The following is a 26,498-nucleotide window of genomic DNA, read 5'->3' on the forward strand; positions in this document are numbered from 1 at the left end:
GAGAGAGAGAGAGTTTTACGAGGTTATTAATTCTGTGCGATTGTTTTAAGAATGTCGTGTATTTATTTGGTTAAAATGCTTAGTGAATGATATTTAATGAAACGTTGACGAATTGGGAATTGACATTACTTTGGCTGGCACATATAGTTAGTCATAGGCATCATTACTAAATTGTCTTCTTTTTTTTCTCTCTTTTGAACTTTGTCACTTTTTTTTATTTTATATGTAATATATATATATATATATATATATATATATATATATATATATATTATTTATACATCCTTGGGTTGGGGGTGTCATCACTGATATTGTCGAGCACAATAAATTGCATGTTTCGGACAATTCATGACATAATCTCTATTTCAAAATATATGGATGTTAAATAACTGAGTACGATATGTATCAGTCTAAGCGGTTGGTCGGAATGAATAAACCGTATAACTTTGAGAGGTATTACTATTTTTCATTGTACAAATGATTACATTTTTATAAGAAGAGCGTAATGCCACCTAAATTAGGTTTTCGAGGGACCAGAAGTTCTTTTGTATTAGGGTTGTACACTTTAGTTCTTTTTTTTAGCTCGGAGTAAAATTAGTTCCTAAGCGAGATAATCTTTTGTGGTACCTAACGCATTTTAGTTGGTAATTTCACACCACCACCTTTGAAGTGAGGTCCTGAGTTCAATCTCCATGGACAGTAAAACTATCCTTAAAAAAAACGAGATGTGTTAGATCACATTTAATGACACTCACTATGTATAATAATTCAAGTGCAACCCACACATTGAAATAAATTATTATTTTCTTATCACGAAAGGTGTGCAAAATATTATTTAATTTTCTAAAATCAAAGCTAGCTAAAATAATGATAAATTGATGTTAAAAAAATATCCAAATAACTATCGATTTGTGAAGGAAAATTGCAAAACAAATATACACATTGTAACGTGTATCATTGTGGGAAATGTCTATAAGAAAATCCATGTTCGTAGGTTGTTTCGTGTAGAAGTTCTCTCTCACTCAACTAGAGGGTGTAATTCACGGATGCGGAGGCACAAAACAAATTCCACTTTTTGTAGTATAGTGGTAGTTTTTTACTTAGCGGCTCTAGTTCGTCAAAGTCGGATTGGTGGTGTGTAGTTTGTCTTCTCGTCATTGTTCTTGGGAGACTTTTGCTTGACAATTCTAGCATAAGTAACAGAGCAGTATAAGGTTTTAAAAAATCGTCCAAAGGGCATTCCCATTTCTTCCAAAATTATTTATGCTATTGTTAACCTTTATTACTTTTCTTGCTTTGTATTTTTTCTTCTTTGTGTCTATTATTCTTATCGGTTAATTGTTTTCTGGCAATAATAATTTATTTTCATTATTATAATTCGCATATTGTTCAATTTATATTTTCGTAAGATGAACCGTTAACGAGCGAGAGAAGAATTGGAAATTGTAGCAGTGAGAATTTTGGGTGATTGTTTGTTAATCGAATTCGTTTCAACTGATTCTCATTAACTTAGCTTGGTTTACAGAGTTAGCTTATGTTCTAAGCTACGTCTAATTGAAAGTTAGTTGCAAGTGTGAGCGACACGTGACTAAGTGCAACAGGCACGTGTGCTGCCGAGCTGTCATGCTGCCTGTATATCTCAACTTCACAGAGCGTGTTTGTATTTACAAAAAATGAGTAATTTCCATATTTTTTTAGAAGATTTACGAAACGTTGACTCTATAGCAATTACAAACGTTTTAGTCGGCTAGTTACCTAATTTTTTGTTATATGATTTGGGCAAATACTTGGCGGGTTGGGGTTCGTATATATGCTATTTTTTTATCAGCATAAATGACTTCACGTAGTGCCTCGTTTGTATAATCTGATAGGTGCGTTTATCACGCGTAAAACTCCTATGTCTCGAACCGAAAACCGACGAGTCCTCAAGTATTTTAATGGTTTTTAGTAGGTTTTTGAGTAATTTCAGGTTCAGAGGAGCATTAGAGCATCTACGATCAATTTCGTGGAAAGATGATGAGATTCGGAGTGAAAATGGTCAAAATGGAGTCAAAATTGAGAAGGGCAAGAAATTTGGCGAATACGCGCGCCGCGCGCCCTCCACCGCGCGCCGCGGGAAGACAGGATCCGAGACCGCGCGCCGCGGGCCTCTAGTCGCGCGCCGCGCATACTGGGAATCAAACAGCGAAATCGCACAGAGTCTTATGCGCGGAGCGCGCATAACCTGGAGCTGAGTCCGCGCGCCGCGCAGGGACTACCGCGCGCCGCGCGCCTTCGGATTCCTGGAATAGGAAATTAGCGATTTTTGAGGACTCTTGACCCTTGGATCGAATTGGAAGGCTCAGATCACTCCGAAAAACACACACTCAGGGCTAAAAACACCTTTTGTAACCTAATTAACTCATTCTAGTTGGTTTTTAGTTTTTTCTACTTTTGGCTGCTCTTTTTCTTTGAGAGCTTTTGTTTGGGAGCGAAGTTGAGTCAACGATCCGACGAACGAGCAACCGTGAACTCCTGTTTTTAATAGTTTTTCTTTCTTACCCTTACTCTCATTTACTGTTATTTCTCAATTAATTGATAGTTTCGTTCTTCCCGTCATGAATCTCATAGTGTTTTTCTTATTTACGATTATGTTGATTATGGTTTTGATCGTTATGTTGATGACTAAGGATTCCGTTAGAGGCTAGATTTTTAGCGGGGTTGCGATGTAGCTGGATTAAATTGGGTTAGGGGGTTTCGTTAGGGTGAAATTATGCTGTGATTTGCTCATTTATTCATGCTTGTGTGGATGTGTTCTTAATGCGTTCTTTGGGTTGGCCATCTTTAGGATTTTTTTTAGGAGTTTTCTGTCACTCGAGAGAGGGCGAAAACTCATGCTCATAATCCATGCTTCGTTTTGTTCTTAGGTTGCTAGACGGCTTAAGCTTAATGTAATCGTTTGAATTCTCGTGTTTATTGCTCGTGATTGTTTTAATAGGATTAAAGGCCGAGAGGATACATAATCCGTCAATTCCGTAGGTTGCTAGATCACTCGAGAGAGGCTGGTAATATCTTAGGGAGAATGAGATTAGCGTGAGTAGAGTAGGTCTAGTTGTTGGAACCCGAAACCCCCGAGCCTTACTTTCCGGCGAAGTCGTGACCCCCATTTTATCTTATTTGAAGTTTCGTGTTAAATTTCCGTTGTTTTTAGTTATTTTTATTATAGTTAATTCTTGCACCTCCCACCTTAATACAGTGAAATCAATTTGCTTTAGGTTGTTTAACGTCGCTAGAGTAACTAGTCTCTGTGGGATCGATATCCGTTACTTACGTAACGCTATTACTTGTTCGATACGTCCACTTGCGTGCTAGTTATAAAAATATTGCAACATAATCTTTAGCCACCGACTTCTAGAATGATGGTTTGAAATGTACTTCAAGGACTAGCACGGTTTATGCTACGGCTTATGTTTTTGTGAGCGACCGACGATCTAATCTATGAATTCAACATTGGACTAACAAACACACAAACTTATCCTAGTTAGGTAAATTGTCTACGTCTAGTCAATTTAGCTCCGATCTTTCTTTGACCTTATTAGAGGAGCGTCTGAGTCAGCAAAGCCATGTGGCAATGAGAGTTCCACGTCAACCAACCAGCTAAGGACAAGTGTAGAGTTAATTGAGATTGACAACTGAATTCAGTTATGCAGTTGTAACGATTGTACTCTGTATTTATACAATGAATCAAGGCAATGATAAGAAATGAAATTCATTCAGGTCAGAGAAGATTTTCTCTCTAGATCTAAACACAACTTCTTCATTCTCTATCTTGGTATCAGAGCATCCAAAAATGGCGTTCGAATCTTCATCTTCGTCGCCATCGCAAATCAACGATCTGTCGCAAAGATCTGGCTTGAGCTCGCATTTCACTCCGACTCTCAACACAGCGATCTCTGTCAAGCTTGATAGAGACAATTACTCTGTCTGGAGATCGCAGGTCTTGCCAGCAATCAACGGCCACAATCTGCAAGGCTTCATCAATGGAATGAAGGTGTGTCCACCAGAGTTCAATGAAGTCATCAACGCAGAAGGAACAAAAGAGCTTCATCGAAACTCTGAGTTTGATCGCTGGAATAGGGAAGATCAGCTACTTCTCAGCTGGTTACTCTCATCACTGTCCACGACGATCCTTAGATCGGTGACGCGAATCGACACTGCTCGAGGAATGTGATGTGCGCTTGAAAGCCGATTCGCAGTTCATTCAAAGGCGCGCGTTATGCCGCTTAAGCTCCAACTTCAATCAACGAAGAAAGGTAACATGTCGATCTTGGATTACTTTGCTAAAATGGAGAGTATTGCTGATTCACTCTACCTAGCTGGTAGTGATGTATCTGAGGACGATCTGATCATGTCGATCCTCATGGGATTACCGACTGAGTATGACGTGATTGTGGCGATGATTAGCAATCGTTTCCAAGGAGATCAAAGCCGTGAATCAGAACTCACCGTGCAAGAAGTTCTTGCAATGGCATTGTCTCATGAGACAAGAATTGAGCAGCAAAATGCCATACCTGAGGTGAGTGTTCAAGGAGCGAGTGCTAACTATGTCGATGGACGTGGAAGATGACGATCTGGTAGAGGAAGATCTGGTAGAGGACGTGGAAATGGTGCTCGAGGAAATGCCAAGCCTACATGCCAAATCTGCAACAAACAAGGCCATATTGCCTCGGCATGTTGGCACAGACTTGATGAGTCCTATCAGCCAGTGTCAACTCAAACAATTCCTCAGACTCCACAACGTCAAGCTCAAGACAAAAGTGCCTTCTTTGCTGGATCAGAGACAGTGATGGATCCGGCATGGTACATGGATTCCGGTGCCACAAACCATGTTACTTCTGAGTTAGACAGCCTGAACATCAACTCATCCTACAAAGGAAAGGAAAAGCTCATGGTTGGTAATGGTAAGCGTTTGAGTATTACTCATATTGGTTCACTGCTTTAGGAAAGTCTAGAAATAAAACAATTAGATTGAAAAATGTGCTAAGAGTCCCTGACATAAAGAAAAATTTGATTAGTGTATCAAAATTCACTTCAGAAAATGATGTCTCAATTGAATTCTATCCTGACTCTTGCCTTGTGAAGGATCTGAGAACAGGTGTGGGACTTCTTCAGGGAACACTTGAAAATGGACTTTATCTCTTGACAAGGCCTGAAGCTGCTGATAATGATCAAAGGTCAAAAAATTCCTCATGTCAAACTGCTCTAGTGTCTGTCAGTCAGAGTCCAAAAAGTGTCAAAACTGTTTTTCCTGTCTCTCAGTGTTTTCTCAATAATATTGCTGATCAGTTTCAACTATGGCATAGACGTCTGTGTCATGCATCAAATAAAGTTGTAACAAGTGTCTTGAAGGAATGTAATCTTCACAGTTCAATAAATGAAAATCATTTGTTTTGTGATGCTTGTCAGTATGGAAAAGTCATTCTTTACCTTTCAAACTGTCAAAATCTAGAGCTACAAAGCCCCTACAACTCGTGCATACTGATTTATGGGGACCATCACCTCATGTGTCTTCACAGGGTCATAAATACTACATAAGTTTCATTGATGATTATTCTAGATTCACCTGGATATATCCTCTGGCCCTCAAATCAGAAGCTCTAAGTGTGTTAAAAAATTTTAAGAAATTTGTGGAAAAATGTCTTAACACATCTATATGTGATGTTCAAAGTGATTGGGGTAGTGAATTTCGTGTCTTTGAGCCTTTTTTTGAAAGAGCATGGTATCCAATTCAGACATTCTTGTCCTCATGTGCACGGTCAAAATGGTAGAGTTGAAAGAAAACATAGACACATTGTTGAGCTTGGACTCACAATGCTTGCACAAGCTCACATGCCTGTTATGTTTTGGTTTGATGCCTTTTCTTCTGCCTGTTTTGTTATAAATACCTTGCCAACAGATGTCTTAGGTGGTTCAAGCCCTTTTAAAATCTTGTTCAACAAGTCACCCGACTATTCATTCTTAAAAGTCTTTGGTTGTTCAGTCTTTCCACATTTAAGACCATACAACACAAACAAACTTCAATTCAGGTCGTCAAAGTGTCTTTTTCTTGGCTATAGTCCTCTTCACAAAGGATATAAATGTCTCCATCCTTCAGAGAGACTGTATATAACCAGAAATGCAGTTTTCAATGAGCAACAGTTTCCTTACCTTACACTCTTTCCCAATTCTGAAAAATCTAGTGTCTCAACCTGAAACTGTTGTTCTCCCATATTTTACTTTCATGCCTTTGATTGATCAGCAGCAATGTAGGCACGAATTGTTGTGTCCATCCACATGTGGTTCTTCTGATGCAGGTACTCCACTTGGTCCAGGAACTTCACCAGCTCACCAAGTTTCCTCACCACCACCTGTTCCTATCCCTGAGATTATTCCTGATTCTTTACCTGAAACCACATTGACACACCATCAATCCCACCAACATCACAGGTTAAGTGTTTGCCTACCTTTCTCAACTCAGCCAATAGATCTCCCTGTTAACTCAGTACAGACCAACTCTAACCCACCTGAAACTGCACAAATTGTACCAGTGACCACAAATAACCATAACATGACCACTAGATCAAAGTCAGGCATTCACAAACCTAAGGTCCTTCATGTTGCCAAGCACCCTCTAGGTCTTAATCTAGGTCCAGTTGAACCAGAATCAATATCTCATGCTCTTTCAGATCCACAATGGACACATGCCATGAATGCAGAACTGCAAGCTCTTTATGAGAATGACACTTGGTCACTTGTTCCATCTACATCATCACATCATGTAGTTGGGAATAAGTGGGTGTTCAAACTCAAATACAACTCTGATGGCTCTCTTCAGCGACATAAAGCCCGGCTAGTTGCACAAGGCTTCTCTCAGACTCCAGGCGTAGACTTTTCAGATACCTTCAGTCCAGTGATCAAGCCATGTACAGTGCGTGTTGTGCTCACTTTAGCAGTGTATCATGGATGGCCAGTTCAACAGCTTCATGTCAACAATGCATTCTTGAATGGTGTACTGATTGAAGACGTTTACATGCACCAACCACTTGGATTTGTCAATCCACAGTTCCCAGATCACGTGTGCAAACTCAAGAAAGCGTTGTATGGCCTCAAACAAGCACCACGTGCTTGGTTTGATAGACTTCGGGTTGCATTGCTGCAAAGGGGGTTCACCAACTCAAGATCAGATACTTCATTATTCATCTTCAACAAAGGTCAAGTCTATCTCCTCTTGTTGGTATATGTGGACGATATTCTCTTGACTGGAAACAGTAGTCAAGCCATTGAGAAACTCATCTGTGACCTGAACTGTGAGTTTGATCTAAAAAGGCTTGGAGCCTTACATTACTTTCTTAGGGTAGAAGTGTATAGAGATTCCCCATGATTTTACTTGACGCAGTCGAAGTACATTGGTGATTTACTGAAGCGTCTCAATATGATCGATGTCAAGCCATGTTCTTCCCCAGCGGCCCCAAACTCCACTCTGTCCAAGGAATAGGGGGAGCCAATGGAATAGCCTTACCAGTACATGAGCGTCATTGGAGCCTTACAGTACGTCACTATCACAAGGCCTGATGTTGCATACATAGTGAACAAACTGAGTCAGTTTGTACAAAGTCCTACTGAGATACACTGGCAAGCCTGCAAACAAGTGTTGAAGTATCTGAAGGCAACCATTACACATGGTATAACGCTGAGGCCAACCAAGAAATTGTCCCTCGTATCATTTGCTGATGCAGACTGGGCAAGCTGCCCTGATGACAGAAGATCAACTAGTGCATACTGTGTGTTCTTCGCCGGTTGTTTGGTGTCTTCGAGCTCAAGAAAGCAGGGAGTGGTAGCCAGGTCAAGCACTGAAGCAGAGTATCGAGCATTAGTCCATGTTGCTACAGAAATACTATGGATAAAGTCTCTACTGAAAGAACTCTCTACTGAGCTGTATCAACAACCAGTAATTTGGTGTGATAATTTAGGAGCAGCAGCTATGGCGGCTAATCCAGTTTTTCACGCAAGAACTAAACATATAGAGATTGATCTTCACTTCATACGAGACATGGTTACACAGAAACAACTAGAGATCATATATGTTCCTACACTAGAACAAACAACTGATGTATTGACAAAAGGCTTGTCTGTCAAGAGGTTCCAGAAACTGAAGAACAAGTTACACGTGGAAGAGTCCCCGTTTCACTTGAGAGGGGGTATTAGAGGAGCGTCTGAGTCAGCAAAGCCATGTGGCAATGAGAGTTCCACGTCAACCAACCAGCTAAGGACAAGTGTAGAGTTAATTGAGATTGACAACTGAATTCAGTTATGCAGTTGTAACGATTGTACTCTGTATTTATACAATGAATCAAGACAATGATAAGAAATGAAATTCATTCAGGTCAGAGAAGATTTTCTCTCTAGATCTAAACATAACTTCTTCATTCTCTATCTGACCCAAGATTACTACCTTCCCGAACGCTTACAAAATTATCTCGAAGTGTTTCCTAATATCTCTAAATCTCAATTATTCTTTCTCCAGTTGTCTCTCTATCTTTTCCTCACTCTCGCAATAGCAAATAGCCGCGTAAATTACAATTAACTTCTCACACAAGCAATAACTCTGGTGTACGATCCAACGATTGTAGATTTATATTTTTTTTCCAAACCGTTTCTACTCCAAATATTGATTCTTTAAAACTCATTTTCCTCACTTATGTTGTTGTTTTCAGACGTTAAAACGATACACTACAAAAAAAAAAAGATTGATAGCAGCGATAAGTCGCAACTATTAGCCGTGACATAATGGCATCCACCCGTGACAAGTCGCGGTTGTTTTGAATTTTCAGATATAAATAGCGGCATTCAGCACCAATGGCAGGCGATAATTTGCTGCGAGTAGTCGTGACCAGGCATGAAGGGAGGTGCAATTTATAGCCCCCCTCAAAATATGTTTTTACACTTTTTGACATTTTTTAATTTTTGTTTACATTTTTTACTTTAAAACCTTACAAATTAACCTTTGAATTTTTTTCGCATATTAGCTTCCCCCTAAGTTACATTCTTGGCTTCGTCCCTGTTCGTAACTAATGATCACTAGCTGCAGCAGGTCGCGGCCATTTTAAATAGCAACCAAATTTCAGCTGCAACCTTTCTCACGATTAAAATCCCAGCTAATGCAAATTAATCGCGATTTTTCAGGCTTGAATCTTGTTAAATATGGTGGGGATGAAGCTCTTATTTCTTGTAGCTGAGATCAATATTCAACGTCAAATGTTGCTTATTAGTTTGTTCGCCTTGTTCGGAAGAGGCCATTAGGGCCGATGATCGCAAGTTGCGGTCCCACACGGCCTCCTAGGGCCCTTGTTGTTTGAGTTTATTTATGTTCTCTTTCCGATGGTTTTTATTTCATTCTTATCGTTGTAACGACGGTTTTCCTCCGCCATACGTGAGGGCTTTTATGATATTTCGTGGCACCGATCACGTTTCCTCAAAAAAAAAAAAAAAAGTTTGTTTATATTGAAAAAGACGATAGTGAATAATGCGGTTCCCATGTGACTTATCAGTAACAGAGATAAATGTAGTTGAGCTGCCAAAGATATACCTTACATATATAATTGTAATTACAAATACATAAAAGAACCGTACCGCCACGTGGGTCACTGTCAAAATAAAAACCCAAATAAAGAGATTTCTCACATGGAAAGGACTAGCTAGCGAAGTGAATATATATAGAGCACATTAAAGTAAAACATAAGATGTAGATCAAATTCTTTAATTTTCTTTTTCTATTAATTGTTCTTGGCCTCTATCACGATGCATGAAAATCTAGGGTTTCTAATCGCAACCTTGAGATCGTGCAAATAATTTGATAGTCTTAGATATGTAACACTGAGGAAACACAATGTGCATATAATATTCGCCGCAACCTTTCTTTTTTGTGTGCTTTCCCACGAAATAGTGAAAATATATGAAATCGGTAAATTTTTGTTACACGACTGTAACCAAATTTCATTTAAATGACTATCGATCACTCACTGCTGTGTTTTTTTTCAGGTACCAAACTTAGATTAAATGTGGTCGTACAGTCGAAAATATCTATTAAAAAACTCCATTACTATTTGTCGGTCTCTTTCTCCTGTGTCTCCCTAGAAAATATCTTCACATCGAATCCGATAGAGCACCCCCTTAACTTGTAACTATTTTGTGTTTTGAATGAACTAGGTTTTTTTCGGGAACCTGTATTACTATGGGAACTAAAATTTTGTAACAAAAGGGGAGGGAAAATCAAATTTCTATGTTGGGAAGTAAAACAATTGAGGGAAAAAATTTGATAGAGCTAGAAGAGAGAATTTGGAACTCAATTTTATTACGATGGAAAGTAACGTTTAAAGGAAAATATGAAATTATAATTCTCTGTTGTGATATATTAAAAAAATAATTTAAGGGAAAAAAGTGAGAGTGGGAAGAGACACGTGTGTTGAGATTTAGATGTACAAATTTATATGAATTGTTCCTTAAAAAAAGTATATGAATTATTTTTATTTTCACTTGATCTTTCAAGAAAAATAAAGTCTCAATTTTGGTATTTTATTTTTCCTCCAAGGTTTTCCACAAATTTTGTGCAATTTAATACAGCACAAAAAAAAAAAAAAAACCCCCCTCATATTTTCGCTTGATCCTATTTTCTAAATTTTCAAATTCACCTTAGAAGAAGATTTACTTTTGGTTGCTTATATATTTGAAAAACAAAATATACAAAATAACAATTTGAAATTAATATATTACCAAAATAACCAAAATCTTAAACTTATAACAAAATAGTCAAATTTGTGTTGTCCTAATATTTTTGGCAATTTATCACGGTTTCACTTTTTTATATATAAAAATCTTAGCTATTTTTAGGGTTTATTTATATAAATAAATTTAGCTAGCTTATCTTGGTACTATTTTATAAATTCATTAATCTTATTTGATTATTTCGTTAAAATACTAATAATTTGGGATATTGATAATTTTATTTATTTGATTGTGCCTGTATATATAGGCAACGTATACAACTGATATTGCTCTATAATAAGTAATGTTACAACAGAATAAAGAAAAATTGATTGCTAGGATAATATCAGGAACTAAGCATAATTTCAGCAACTAATAGTTAGCATAGAGAAATAATTAATTGCTGAAAGTCAGCCTGAAACATTGTTACTGCAAACAACGTTTCACCTAAGTTTCAAATCTAGTCATGAACGATGATGTGACTTTATTAATCATTCAGCAAATTATTATGTTATCCTCTATTAAAATCGGCTAACATCAACATGTAACCAACGTTTTGATCGGCCAAATAATGCAGTTAATAGACGTCAACTTTTAATAGTCCATAATATTTTATTTCTTTTTTATAGTTTACTTGGTTGATTTGTAAAGGGCATTCAAATTTGCGTAATCCATAATGTAAGACAAGTTTTTTTTGGATTAATTTCAGTTAATTTCTGCTTATTTTACATGCTGGCTGAAACGTTGGCTAGTAATTGATTTCTATGATTTATGTTACATAAGGGTATTTTCGATATTTTCTAACCGTTTATTTCTGAAAATTGCTAGATTACAAAATTTATCATATTTTGGCTATAATCTTAAAACCGTGTTTGAAATTGGCTGCGTTGCTAGATTACCCAAATAAAAATCATGGTTTTGAACCTAATACAAAATTCCGTAGTTATCTATTCCAAATTTGATTTTAAGGAATTAATTAACGTTTCGTTTATTTTTATAAATTAATTAGACATTTATCAAAATTAACGTATGAAAATATTAATGATAATTATATAAAATATTATCTGATAAATGAGACCACATCACTAAATGTGTCTAAATTTTAAATGTATTTGAAACGTTGGTTAGATTGCAAATACAATTTTTCAAGTGATCTAGTCTTGAGATTTTCATGAATATAATGACTTTCTGTTATCTTATATTACTCGTCAGTTGTTAATTTTTTTCCAACTTATAAAAATTTATTAGGTGGGACCTCACCGCTGTGCGGGCTACAAAATTACGTTGAATACCAAAACAATATATAGCTGGGCTAGACCTACTGTGTTCATGCTGTCGTTAGGTGGTGCATTATATTTATGGCAGAAAGATGAATGTAGGAAAGAGCTTTTTTTTTTCTTTTCTGTTTTTCCACTCATCGCGTGACCGAAAAATAAAAATAATTTACGACATATCCTAGATGGTGAACACGTGGAGAAAGTTACCTTTTTGGAACGTCAATAGATCCAAATCCCCCGCTCTAGTCTCAATATTTTAGGCTGATCTACACAATTTTCAACGACCACAATTAATATATCTACTTGCACCGTATTTATTAGTTATGAAGTAGAGAATACAGCTCAAAGATTTGAGGCCATATTACGTTTGTAAAGTCAGAGGTTTTTTAAGGGGGTTTTCAAATATTGTTGCTAGATATCGCTCCGGTAATGAGAATACTTCCAATTCACACTGATACGTATACATTTCACGTTCTCAACGAGGCCATGCGGACTAAAATTTCATACGCGTCAGTGTCTATCGATACCGATACCGATATCCATATCAAATTTTTTATTTTACTGTCGATTACGACTTATATATATATATATATATATATATATATATATATATATATATCATTTGATATCCTATAAAAATACATAGCGACTACCGATAATACCGATGATATATCACTGATATATTGATTATCGACAGTTATACCGACTAATATATTATAACAAAATATAATTACAAATATGTTATTAATTTATTTTTTAAAATGTATATAATATATATCAATATGTCTAATAAATATACATAGATATATGTATTTTTATGTATTTATATATATATATATATATATATAGTGACGGACCCAAATTTTTTTTAAAAAGGGAGCCAAAAAACAATTTAGGTTGAAAAAAAAAAAAAGCTACAATTTTTTTAGCCCAAATTTTTTTTAAAAAAAGGGAGCCAAAAAAGCAAAACAAAGAATCTTATCATAATGAAAATCGTACATATATGTGCACAAAGTATTTCGATCACTTATGTATGCGCGAAAAAAAAGATCGTATGAAAACTTGAATGTAGTTGTGCATGTAGTAATAATTTTGAACATAGTTCATGACCTTTATAAAAGTGAAATTTATTTTATTTAAAAATTAGAAGAAAAAAAATATCGATAGTGTATCGATATTTAGTGGGTTATAGTAGTTTTTTTACCGAACATTTTCATTTTTTATATGGGAGAGTGAGCATACTAGCCCAATTAACTCACCAATATTAGGAGAATAGCCCAAGTTTGAGTGAATAGCTCAATTAATATTTCACTACCTAAATTACCCTCGTATATAAGATCAAAACTCAATTTTCCCAAACCTAAACCTAAACTCGTCCTCGTCCATTTCACGTCACCGATCCACCTCACGCCGCCGATCACCGCCGATCAATTTCACGTTGCCGCGTCGTCGCCGATCGTCGTCCATCCCTAACGTCGCCGGCGAGATCCGCCATAGACGCCGTCGAGATCCGCCATAGACGCTGTCGATTCCGTCGAGCTCGCGGCGGCGATGCTCGACCTCATCGGAACGAACTAGCTCGACCACGGCGCCGATGAACAAGACGAAGAAGGGAAGGCGATCTGCTGCTTGGCGGCGCAGGGAAGGTACGGCGAGGATCGGTCGGACTGGTGAGGAGAGAGAGTGGTGAGAGATCGGAGGTGGAGAAGAAGAAGAAACAGTTTCGCGATAAGTTAATTGAATTAACTCGCGGAATTGAGTTAGGTTAATTAAATTAACTTATTGGTTGAAAAAATTGGATTAGTTTCTGAATTTTTTTGTGAGTAAATTTAATTTACTAAATGATTGAATTAGGAATTAAGTTAATTAATTGAATGCTTTGAATGGCAAACTTGACTTAAGTTATGATTTTTGTAAATTTTTTGCGAATTTCAAATCCTTCATGAATCAGTTAATTAATTAACCTAACTCACTCCAATAAGTTAATTAAATTAACCTATTCGCGAATTTACCAAGGGCATTATGGTCTGAGCCGAAAATATGAGTTATTTGCTTAATAAAATGAAATTTGGGTTATTCCCCCAATAAAAATGGTAAACTTGGCTAGTTACAACAAATTTCACTTTTTAAAACCTTGGTGCTACTCATCTGATATATGGTTGTATTTTTGGCATGTATAAGAATTCTTTTTGAAACGTTAGTTGCTTTATTAGATGCTTAAATACTCTGTTCCAATACAGAGTTTTGTGATATAGAAAATCGCTCAATAAAAGTTCTTCATTCTAGTTTATAGATTCTCGCAAACTCTCACAGGACGTGCATTGTTGACAAACTAACATCAAACCAATGCCTCAAAATTTCTCTCTATTGATGCAAAAACCGAACGCCTCTCATGCATAAGTACGGTCTCAACATAAGCTGATTCTTAAAAAGAACTAGTCTTGATGCATTTAAGATTTCTGTTGAAAGTGTAGACCTTCCCGGAAGATACGTTTGTCATAGCCGTAGTCCCCCTGTAGTGCAGTCTGGTGATAGAATTCTGGTCCTTGGACCAAAGACCGACTTCATGAAGATCGCCTTCTTTCCAACAAATGTTCACAGTCAATCCACCACGAGCCTTGAGTCCTTTGATACAGCCGTTTGCCCATTTATCACGGGGCAGGGCCGGAAGCAAGTAGAGATCCTTGGTGGTGCTTTGGACTAGCATTTCAGCGATCGCTGACGTAAATCTGTCAACGAGAACACAAAGTAGAATCTCGCTTAGCATAAAAGGTTTTGATATCAAATTACTTCGCAATGAGAAGAGTAAATTACTTATAGACTTTGTTCAAGTCCTTTTTATTTTTCTGATGATAGCTTTTTGTGCTCACTCGTATGTAGCTGGATTCCTTGGACTGAGTGCTCGTTTGAGCTTTTGGGCTCTGATAAAACATTATGTATCATGGTGTTCCGTGTGATGTTACACATAATTGGAAACAAGATGATTAACCTGTGATCTTATTTTAGCTGATCCAAATGGCTTACCCAAAGTTGGCATCAATCTGGAAAGGAGGGTGAGCGGTGAACAAGTTACTATAAAGCCCTCCTTCGTAGTCGCTCTCGTGCTCTACATCGACCAAGTTTATTAGATGCTTGATCATATGGTATGCACGCTCGCTGTTGTGAAGGCGGGCCCACAGCGCGGCTTTCCATGTTGTTGACCATCCTGGACCTTCCACGCCTGTTTATAATGTAAAAGTTGAGTTGATAAAACTAATTATGAACACAATAGATGAAAACGAACATTTTTTTTTTTAATTTCAATTGATTTATACAGACCTCTTTTGAAGAGTGTATTATCTGCAGCTTTACAGAGAGCTGGGGTTTTGTCAGGAGTTATGGTGTGTCCCGGGAAGAGACCGAAAAGATGTGATACGTGACGGTGGTGCGGATCTGGATCCTCGAAATCTTGTTCCTGCAAGAAATCAGAGATGATATAAATATGTAACACCAATTTTTTTGTCAAACAAAGCTTTTCTGTTCAATTTAGTCTTTAGATATGGAATTCAAGATATTCATGTACCCATTCCATGATGGAACCATCTCTAGCAATCTTTGTGGGAGGAAGCTTTGACTGAGCCTCGCGGACTTTTCCAACAAGAGCATCTTGACCTTTTCCTAAAATCTGATCATGAGAGATTCATGTCATCTTTCTTGATAAAAATTAACAAATCTTTTTTGCTTTCTATGCTTGTATATAACATGATTGGGAAAGAGATATACCTCAGCAGCAGAAATGATTTCAGAGAAAACTTCTTTGATAATCGAAATGTCCATGGTTGCTGAATAGCTCACACTCGCGGGTTTTCCCTCCGGAGAAACAAACATGTGTTCCGGAGAAGTCGACGGGTTGGTCTCAAGATATCCTCCGGGGCCTTCAATCAACCAATCCAACAGAAACGACGCACATCCTTCCAACAAAGGATATGCCTTATTTTTCAGAAAATCCTAATTATACAAGTAAGAAATATTAGCAACTATCAACCCAACAGAGTTTTAGAAGCATATTAAAATCAATAAGAATCACAAAAGAGTTTGAGGAACGTGGGCGGCACCACGGAATTTTGTAAAAAGTTGAAGTAATCCGTCCTCTCGAGAAATGGGACCAGGAACGAGTTATAAAGCGTTAAATAAGTGAAAGTGAAAGCGCAAAAAAGGTGAAAAAGAAGAGCAGAACAGGGCTTACTTTGTCCATTGTGTAAGTAAAATGTTCCCAGAGATGCGTACATAACCAGGCTCCTCCCATTGGCCACAGAGCCCATACAGCTTCACCTCTATCCGGCGACGACTTTGCCCATATGTCTGACACTTGATGTACAACCCACCCACTAGCTTCATAGTTCACCTGAAAATTTTCATTTTTAGGCAATAAGAGAAGTGCGAGGCAATAAATGAAAGACAAGCTGCATGATTACTTTTGCTGTTTGGCTTCCGGTTTGAGACAGAGAATGTGCATAATCGAATAATGGCTCCTGGCACTCTTTGAGGTTGCACGATAGGGAAGGCCAATAGTTCATTTGGAGATTAATGTTAAGATGAGGAGCACCACTGAAATTATTAACAAGTGGTTAGGTATATTATAGCTTGAACTTTTCTAAAATCGCAATTTTTTTATCCGAGAAGGTTTACATTTTAAGCCAAAAATATTGCAAGTGGATAAAATGTTTTAAAGCTTAAATGTGAAGAAATAAATGGAATACTTACTCCCACGCAGGTTCGATATCCTTATTCCAAATGCCCTGCAGATTCGCGGGTTGAGTTCCGGGACGTGAACAAGATATAAGCAGATATCGACCGTACTGAAACAGAAGCTCCACAAAAGAAGGATCTTCATCAGTTTTAAAAGATTTGACTCTTTCTGCAGTCGAAACTGAAACACCATTGCTTCCACCAAAACCCGGATTAGCTCTACCGGATAGAAGTTTCTCCTTCTCCAGAGGGTTATTCCCCGAAACACCCATGGAGCTTTTTGAAAGCTGCAACGAGACCCGATGGAAAAGATTCTGATAATCACTCAAATGACGAGCCGAAAGATCAGAATATGAAAACTTGCTTATCGATGCAGATGCTTTGAGTGCATCAGAAGTCGGGTCTTTTTTAGAATCGGAGGGTTTTCGAAAAGGTCCATCGAACGAAGACGCAGCCACAAGATATAAAATAGCCCAATCTGCACCTTCAACCTTCAACTTCTTGCCATCCAAGATGCTTATATTTCCACTGCCTTCACTGATCTGCAGATCAAGTACTGCTGAGAACTGAATTCCCTTGGGATTTTCGTTCGCGTGTGGTTTAATCCTGCTACTATGACAAGCCCCTTCCAGCAATATCTGGGCTTTTCCCTTTGCTTGAGAATGATGGTGCATTTTACTGTCTAAGAACACCGTAAATGAAAGTGACTTGGATTTGCTCACGGAAATCTTTGTTGCGATCGCTTGGTCGGGATTAGAAGCAAAATGCTCCCTTGTAAATTCAACATCACCCACAGAGTATTTCACTTTAACCGTTGCCGTGTCTAAGTCTAGCTCTCTACTGTAAGATTCCTTGATATAATCAAGATGCGAGTTGTCGAATTCTAGCTTAATGTCACCCAGTAGTTGATAAACCTTCACACAGACACAAACACGGAAAGCATTAATATATAAATCTCAGGATATTTCAGTGTCTGCTACATCTAGATCCTACTACAACCTAGTACTAAATTTTTACCATTTTAGTCTCAAATCAATGAAAAGCCCGAGTACAGTAGTGAATTTACATACATCAGATGGATTTCCTGATAACTTAACCGCCTCTTTTGTGGCTTCGATAAACTGTCCATTGTCAACAAGTTTTCGAACTGTAGCTAGTGCCTCTGGAGCCGCGGGGTTAGTATAGTCACCCGGAATCCCCGTCCAGAGCGTGTCCTCTACAGAAATTTAAAATCCTAGTAAGTTTATATTAACGAGCCAATTCGACATTGATACACTGCCCTTTTTCTTTGTTAGGCAGAGAACATTGCTATATTTGTAACATGAACATGCCAACAGATAAATTGCTGCAGTTTGAAACTGATGGACATTTTATATACTTTATTTCAACCAGTATTGCTGCTACATAGAAATAGAACGCAGTGGCTTTTTTTTCCGTAAATGTAGAAATCAGTGTTTAGAAATTTGCATAAAACTAATGGTACATGTACAATGACAAAGATAAATGAAATTAGAATATTGGAACTCAAATGAATGAAAATAGAAGCAATACAGAATTTTGCCAATTTCGTGATTTCAGCACTTTTTAGCACTAATTAGGTTTCACTTATGTGTTCCAAACAGTTAACCATAAGTGCTATCTTTGGGAAAAAAAAATTAACAATTAGAACATGAACAATCAGTGACTAAATTCAATACCTACATCCCTCATTTGGCCACTCTGATAAAATATCAACTAAGAAAGCATTTCGAACGAACTGCCATAACACATAGATCAAAGAAAAGCAAACAGCAACAAAATTACCGTAACAAAAACTACTGATATATCTAGCAGTAAAAACACAGATTTGAAGTTCGAGAGATTTCACCGTTGAGCTGAAGAGTTTCAGAGGCCACGCCTCCCCAAATCATGGCTCCAAGACGGCCATTTCCGATCGGAATCGCTTCGGTCCAGTGCTTCGCTGGCTCAGAGAAACTGACCTTCAATGGCGTCTTGGAAGAGCCACCACCGTCATCGTCATCACCGCCATTATCGCCATCTCCATTTCTCAAGCTCGGCGTCCACAGGTCCTTCTCGGCCGGTCTCTGAACCAAAACCCATTCACAATCCAAATCCATCGTAACCACACAGCTTTTTTTTTCCCTGGAGCTCTGTTCTGTTTAGTAGTCACTGCAGTTAGGCCAGTTGTTTAATGATGAAGTAAGAATGTTCATTAATTACATACGGAATAGTGAATAATGCTTACGCGTACAATGTAGATCAATGGTGGTGATTAGCGGAGACGATATGGCCCACCCATAGTCGGTACACGGCCATAAAATCACATGCGATTCAGAATGAGAGTGAGACAACCAATGTAAGATTGTCTTGTTTTGGTCTTTCGAATTTTTAACCCCGAAATCGTTTGAAAAATTGATTACTAAATACTTATAGTAATATACTAATATGAGATCTTCTTGTAATAGTTAAATAGTTTTAGAAGATTCTTTCCTTTCCTATTTCACGCTGTGGGATCACCTAACCGCTGCTTTATTTTTAGCTTTACCATTAAATTAAACTATTTTTTTAACCGCTACTTTTCCCCCTCAATTCCCCCTTCCTTTAAAAACTTCCTTTTTAAAATAGATGGAAAAAAAGAAGAAAAAAAAACGTGTCTTTAAAGAAAAGGAATCAGCAACACGTAAAATTAGCAAGCATACTTTATAAGAATTTTTCGCATCAAGCTTCAAAAAATATAACCTAATTGTGATTTATTATATGATTTAAGTCATGTCATGCAAATTACAACGTTAACCTCAGACCGTAAGATATGCTATAAATAATTAAATATGATGACAGCTCTTAAGAGTGAACAATTTAATTATGTACATACAAATGTTATGTACATATACATGCGAAACAATTTTGAAGGAAGCAATAGTATCGTGGGCTTTGATTCTCTTTGTCTCTGTGTGCATCAGAGAGAGCAAGAAGTACCCGAATCTTTAAAGCTTGGTGGTTTATCTTTCATTTTCATATTCATTTGTCAGCAATTTAAATATATCTTTGAAATATCAGGTTACATATAAACATTTATCATACGTTAACGCAAAGAAAACAAAAAACAAAAGAGATCAATTATACGGAGTGGGGACTTCTTGTCTCTGAAGTAAAAGTTCGATAAGTTGAGCATTTTTGAGATGTGAAATTTCATTATATCAAAATATAGGAGTACAACTATAATAATGTTTCAATAACAAGAATTGTGAAATTATTAAAAGAGCTGTTACTCCCAAAATTGGCACAATTACTAATTTATGTCTGAAATACCGAGAGTAGCATAAATTCAGCACGGGGTCCGAGTTACCTGGACTCTAGGGACATTGAACAAGAAACCACCCGTTTATAAGGTAAAAACGTATCTTACCGAGTAAATTTCGAAGAGAAGATAAATTAGTTGGTCAAAGACTAAGTAAAACTAAGAAAGCGTAGCCACATAATAATTCAAATAATAACCGTCCGAGAACACGAGCTCGACCGTTACCTTAATAAAAATAACTCTTGAACGGTAATGCAAAATAACCACTCACTCACATGAAACAATGAGAAGCTACAAAGTAACTACCACATGGGCCTAATCACCCCATGATCTTCAAAATCACTACTACTATAAAGGGGAGGCAAAGCAACAAAGAAAAGGAGGTTGAACACAAGCACACGCTAGAAGTCTCACTTATCAAACAACACCCTCGATTTATTTTCTCTCTTTTACTTGATTCATCAGTATTTAGAGATAATTCTGTCTGGAACCTCTTTGTGCTCGGCACCTTGTAGCTCGATACCTAATGTTCTTCGCATGACAATTGTTGTAAAATTTTTGCATGTCAACACGAGTAATAAGATGATTATGCAACTACATATTAGAACAACTAGGTGAATAACTAATCATTTGTACAAAATCAAATATATGACCAACCAAACAAGCATAAAACAATGAAAAGACATATAGAATTGGTAATCCAGTTCAATGACAAAGAACCTAATTAACCTAGAGGATAGTATAAGTTTGGTGGAATGAAGAACACTTATTGTGAAATCAGAGAAGTGAAAGTATTGTTTCATTGAAAAAGAATGAAGTCTTACAGAAGTATTTATACATCACTTCTCCGAGTAAAATTAAAATAGTAAAAAGAAAATAAAACTGTTATGCCGTTATTTTCACATAGTGTAAATAACACCCCGAGAGCAAAAAAACGAAACATCAAGCCCATACACAAGGCCCAAGCGCACAAGCAAATTCACGCGCCAAGCTCCGAGTCAACACTCATAAAACGTCTTTCAAAAGAGATTCACAAAGAATGTTTTCAAACTAGATTTATTGACAAATCTTCAAGATAACCACCCGGTCATTTTCACTCGACCAATATCACCCGGTCATCTTCACTCGGCCAAGACCACCCGATCATCTTCACTCGGCCAATATCACCCGATCATCTTCATTCGGCCAAGATCACCTCTTTACTAGGCCAAGACCACTCGGTCATATTCACTCGGCCGAAATCACCCGGTCATCTTCACTCGGCCAAGATCACCCGATCGTCTTCACTCGGCCAAGACCACCCGGTCGTCTTCACTCGGTCAAGACCACCCGGCCATCTCCACCACCCAATCAAGTACTTTTCACCAAACTCTTGGCTCCTATAAATACCTCACTCATTCACAACACAAGGTAAGTTTCTCTCAACTTGTCAAAACTCTACAAAAATCACACCACCACTTTCTCTCTCTAGAAAACATAGAGACAAGTATTAATTGTTTACCAAAAACACAATACAACACGACTAATGTTGAGCGTCGGAGAACGCGCCGAGGGAAAACCCTCCGCGTCCCTCTAGATTCACGTTTTCTTGTGGTTATGTGAAAGTGCAAGGATTCGAAGACCCGACGAAGAACGCGAAGAACGTGGAAGATTCGAAGACCCGGAAACTCGAAGATCCGAAGACCCGGACACTAGAAGACTCGAATAACACGTGAGAACATGAAGAACATGGAAGATTCAAAGGGTTGAAGACTCAAATAAGTAAAGACTCAAGAACTCAACGAAGAACGCGAAGAACACGATGAACGCGGAAGATCCAAAGACCCGAAAACTCAAGAACCCGGAGACCCAAATATTCGAATAACACAAACACGACGAGAAGAGAATAACTTCACCAAACCCAACCTACGTGCGGTCATAGGGTCCGGCCCTAGATCGAACCACGGACGGTTCTTAGTGCTAATCCAAAAACGCGATTAACAAAAACTAACTTAGTTATAGTAAGAATACGTAATTATCAACTAACCTTGATTATAAAATCAACACCAACAAACTACCAACACCTAAAGTAAACTTTTACTTCTAATATTCCCCCCCAAAATATATTAAATATATCTTTAAAATGTTGACACGTCATCATTCATTTAAGATTTTATTATTTTTATTTTTAATAACACTTATATTTAGTTTTGTTTTTGTTTCTTGTAAAATGAACGATTGGTCTTAACGGTTAAGCATGGAGTACTGCTGTTTGTCACGGGCCCGAATTTGGACGATCCACACAATATGTGACAAGTGGAACAATTTTAAGCAGTTTTTGGTGTTTATTTCTTTTGTTGGGGGTAGTCGTGAGTCGTGTCAAAAATCATTAAAGATCTCTTCTGCATAAGAAGTGACTTCTTGCATGAAGATAGTGGTCCAATGCTTATTTGAAAAGTGAAATTACTGTTTAGGTGATATCTCTTATGATGTTATAATAAGTGCAGTGACAACAGTGATTTATCAGATTAATACAAGAATTAAAACTATAAATTATAAAGAGACACATAATTGATAATCCAATTCGGCCAATCGTGTCTACTTCTAGATGAATAATACTCCCGGTAAAAGGAACTTGACTATCTAAGGTAGAATAAGTACAACGCGGTCCAATCTGAATGATCACCTTTCAGATCTCTTTACTTCAAAATTACCCGATAAATTCCGACTCGGGCTCCCCTTGATGCAGCAGCATTAGCGGCAAATCCGAGACACTACGCATGTACAAACACATAGAAATAGATGTGCTCTTTGTACATGACATGGTATTGAGAAATGATGTTCAATTCAGATATGTTCCCACACAAGATCAAACAGAAGATGCACTGACTAAAGGGCTCTCAGTCCATAAGTTCTTAAAGACGAGGGTTAAGCTCAATGTAGTAAGCTCACCCCTTCGTTTGAGGGGGGATGTTAAGCATGATAGTATAGAGTCCACATCATAGCTTACGTGTCAATGTACAACGTGACATTAGATGGTTTGTTAGTCAGTTTGTCAAACCCATATATATATATATATATATATATATATATACACTAAGATGTAATTATCAATTATGTTAATGAGAATCACTTTACACATGCTCCCAAATTCGTCTTCTCTCTCATTCCGTGAGAATTCTCTCTATTACTTACAGTTTCATCTATTCAAAAAACAAACTATTTACGATTTGAAAACAATATTATTTCTAAAACGATTTAAAACACCTAACATCTCAAATATATTACATTGCTTCAATAATATATATTACCAACAATAATATGGTCCCCAAAACATAAACAACAATAATATGTATAAACCCCAAAGCGGTCTTATACTATCGAACTCTGGACTTATTGCATGAGATCTTAATCACATATCGCCTAGCCAGTAACATATATACACTATATAGCACTGCAATAATAATAATAAACTAGATAATTACACAATGGCATGCAGTCTTTCAAAAAGCCAAGAGCTTAGAGGGGATGAGAGGCAAGTCAACTTCGTCGCACCACTCAACGCACCTCGTCTCAAACAAAGAAGCATTGACGAGATTGGGAGAATAAGTGACCCAAACCTTGGCTCCGATCCTCCACTTCAAGACGCTCCCTTCCATGTCCTTGCCGAGCCTCCACCCGACCCCGTCCCCGTACTCGTCCCCCGCCATCACCACCCCTCCCCTCTTCGTGAACGCCCTCTCCGCCCCCGCATATCTCTCCCTGAACCCCCTTTCACCAACGCTCTCCGCCACCTCCCGCCCCGTCCCCGGCTCGCACAGCACCGCCTCGAACACCGCCGCGTTCCCCTCCGCGTCCTGGTCCACCCTCCACCTCCTCGTCCTCGTCCTCGTCCTCGCCCTCGCCTTGTTCTTATTCTCCGTCTCCGTCTCCGTCTCCGCGTTGAGCGTCGACCGGCCGAGGCTCAGCCCGGCCACGTAGTTCGCCCCGACCTCGGGCCCGACCCAGACCTTGACCCTGGACGGGAAGTGGCTCTCCTCCCCGAACTCCTCCGCCTTGCTCCCGTACCCTAGCCTGGCCACGTGGAGGCGGAGGTTGTCCACGCGCGCGTTGACCACCAGAAACCCCTCGTAGAATCGGACGCTGTACTCGAGCTGGACCACGGCCTCGAGCTGCTGGTGGGCCAGCACGTACTTGAGCACGAGATCGCCGGAGCCGGAGCCGGAGGCGAGGGTCATGGCCGGGACGGGGGCGTAGCCCTTGAGGGTCCAGAAGCCATGGGACTCGGCGGCGTGGGAGAAGGCGATGAGCTCCACGGGGGCTTTCTCGGAGAGGAGGCACCACTTGGCGAGCATGTAGGAGGCGGAGCGGGTGAAGGAGAGCTCGGCGTCGGCGCCGGCGGTGGAGAAGAAGGTGCGGAGGGCGGGGGTGGCGGCGAGGAGGCCGCAGCGGAGGGCTGGGCCCAGGGACCCGCGGAAGAAGAGGGACCCGGCCTCGGCGGGGGCGTCTAAGACACACAGCCAGAAGAGGCGCGTGAGGAGTGCCAGCGCGAAGAAGGCCGAGAACGACTCCTGCGAGTGGGAGTCCATTATCCATGACACCACCTCGCCTTTTAGCTTCTGCAGCTGCGACCTTGGGCACCTGTAAACCACAGCAGCGTCCAAATTAAAAATAAGATATATCAGTGTTATTAACACACATATAATTTTTTTTGCTGCCTATGGCTTATGTTAAAATTATAGCATATTTATTTAATAATTAAAAAGTTTAACTATGGACTAATTAAGATGAAAGTTAGACCTAATAATGAATTAGACTGTTTTTTATATTTGAACAATTAAATTCTAATTTTGACTGAGCGTAGGTACTTGATTATTTCATTTCATTTCTGATCAGTATTTTTTTTTAATGGAATTTAAAAACCAAGAAAAACTAGTCATTGTATATTTACAAAATTGAATAACGTTGTTATAATTTTAAATATATCATTAACATAAAATTTTAATTTTAGAAATTCAATTATTTGATTTTTACATAATGTTTTTAGGATTAGAATATAATATAATTAATTGATTTTATAAAGCTAACATTTTATTTGATTTTGTAGATATCTGTATATATAAGTTATTTGAGTGCTTAACTTCATTTAAAAAAGTTTATTTAGAGAAAATTAAATACTATCAAATCAATAGTTTGAGTTACCATAAGAATGATTGATGTACTGATATATCATATCCATATATATATGGATCATATTATCTAAAAATACCGTTGTGAGTAATGATCATATCACAGTCAAGACGTTGCTTGAAATAAGGGGTCAAAATTATATGTCTAGAAAGGTAATTACAAATTAAGGAGACGAGTCCTCAAATGGGACACAATCGGTATTACCTAGGGTTGGTGCTATCGTCCGCCGTGGGTGAACGGGAGATCGTCTCCTGGAGAAGCTGAAGGACCAGCGGGAGAAACGGTTTGTCGGACTCGAGGCTACACGCGTCAGAGACCCATAGGGTCTTCTCGCTGCTGACGTGGCCGAATCCATGCAGGTACAAAGTGAACGTCACCGCAGACGAGTCCTCTTCTAAGCCGGCCCTGAGTCGGATCGAGCGATCCGTCTGAGTCGCGAGCTCGAAGACGCGTGGCGGGTCTGACTCGGCCCACTGGGTTGCTGAGTTGGGCAACTCGCATATCCACGCCCAAGCGTCCATCTTTCCTCAAAACTAATTATTTATTGTGAAAAAATAAAATGAAGAAGCAGGGTGAGAGAGGTTGGTATTGGTTTTTTAAGGAGGGAATGAGTGAAGCTACGCTTGCAAACTTGGAGGCATTTCAAACCACTTGTTGTGAGGAAGTTCAAACTGGTGGTTCTAACTTCAAGGGTTTGTATTATAAGACTGTGATGGCCTTTATTATCACCGTGATTTTCTTTCGCTTTCACGGTTGGTTTCTTTTGCGCCATGAAGAGTATAGCTTAGTTATTATGCGTGGCCCCAAATTAAGAAGGACGTGGAGTGGTGTGGATTTAGTTCATTTTCGGGGTTTTGGCTGCTTATATAACAAGTGTAATGTACGCACGTGTCATGCAGCGACAAGGATTTCACGTCGTCTCAAAACTCTGGAATCACAAGAAAATCAATAATAAAAAGATTAATATAGGAAGGAGAATGTTTCCTATATATCTAATTACTTATCTTAAAATAAAATAATGGGGGCTTTATAAAAAAAACGTTTCGTCATTTTGTATGTTTGCCACGTGTCAACTTTATTTATTTATTTATTTGAAAATTACTGCCTATTATTTCATCATCTATCTGTTGGTATTTCTACTGTTATACTCTGCTTTTATAATAGTTTGTGGCAAAATATGTTGTTTATTTTTGGGGAAATGGTGAAAAAAATATTTAATGTTTAGACAAAACACTACTTATATACTC

The 26,498-nt window shown here is 38.3% G+C and overlaps 2 protein-coding genes across 2 annotated transcripts; both read right to left on the minus strand.

Moving 5' to 3' along the window:
• Positions 1 to 14,248: 14,248 nt before the first annotated feature.
• On the minus strand, positions 14,249 to 18,964 carry FUC95A (1,2-alpha-L-fucosidase). Its single transcript, XM_089624139.1, has 10 exons — positions 18,652 to 18,964; positions 17,855 to 18,000; positions 16,800 to 17,698; positions 16,511 to 16,643; positions 16,282 to 16,440; positions 15,819 to 16,043; positions 15,619 to 15,720; positions 15,375 to 15,510; positions 15,081 to 15,276; positions 14,249 to 14,785 (listed from the first exon to the last, which is right to left on the minus strand). Exons 1-10 carry the CDS (start codon positions 18,899 to 18,901, stop codon positions 14,482 to 14,484), a joined length of 2,550 nt encoding a protein of 849 aa, XP_089480265.1. The 5' UTR covers positions 18,902 to 18,964; the 3' UTR covers positions 14,249 to 14,481.
• Positions 18,965 to 23,283: 4,319 nt separating this feature from the next.
• LOC149389152 (uncharacterized) lies at positions 23,284 to 25,985 on the minus strand. Its single transcript, XM_089623694.1, has 2 exons — positions 25,456 to 25,985; positions 23,284 to 24,702 (listed from the first exon to the last, which is right to left on the minus strand). The coding sequence occupies exons 1-2, from the start codon at positions 25,770 to 25,772 to the stop codon at positions 23,565 to 23,567; spliced, it is 1,455 nt and encodes a 484-aa protein (XP_089479820.1). The 5' UTR covers positions 25,773 to 25,985; the 3' UTR covers positions 23,284 to 23,564.
• Positions 25,986 to 26,498: the final 513 nt, after the last annotated feature.

This window comes from Urtica dioica, chromosome 8 (genome assembly GCF_054948205.1).
Source record: "Urtica dioica subsp. dioica isolate 48M chromosome 8, U.dioica_male_clone48M_v1_H2, whole genome shotgun sequence".
In the NCBI taxonomy this organism is placed as follows: Eukaryota; Viridiplantae; Streptophyta; class Magnoliopsida; order Rosales; family Urticaceae; genus Urtica; species Urtica dioica.

Coding starts and splice junctions, on each gene's coding strand:
- LOC149389152 (XM_089623694.1), bottom strand. CDS start 25,772: ATGGACGCTTGGGCGTGGATATGCGAGTTGCCCAACTCAGCAACCCAG. Junction 24,703..25,455: donor GACGATAGCACCAACCCTAG/GTAATACCGATT, acceptor TGTGGTTTACAG/GTGCCCAAGGTCGCAGCTGC.
- FUC95A (XM_089624139.1), bottom strand. CDS start 18,901: ATGGATTTGGATTGTGAATGGGTTTTGGTTCAGAGACCGGCCGAGAAG. Junction 17,699..17,854: donor TATCAGGAAATCCATCTGAT/GTATGTAAATTC, acceptor GTCTGTGTGAAG/GTTTATCAACTACTGGGTGA. Junction 16,044..16,281: donor TTACTTACACAATGGACAAA/GTAAGCCCTGTT, acceptor TTGTATAATTAG/GATTTTCTGAAAAATAAGGC.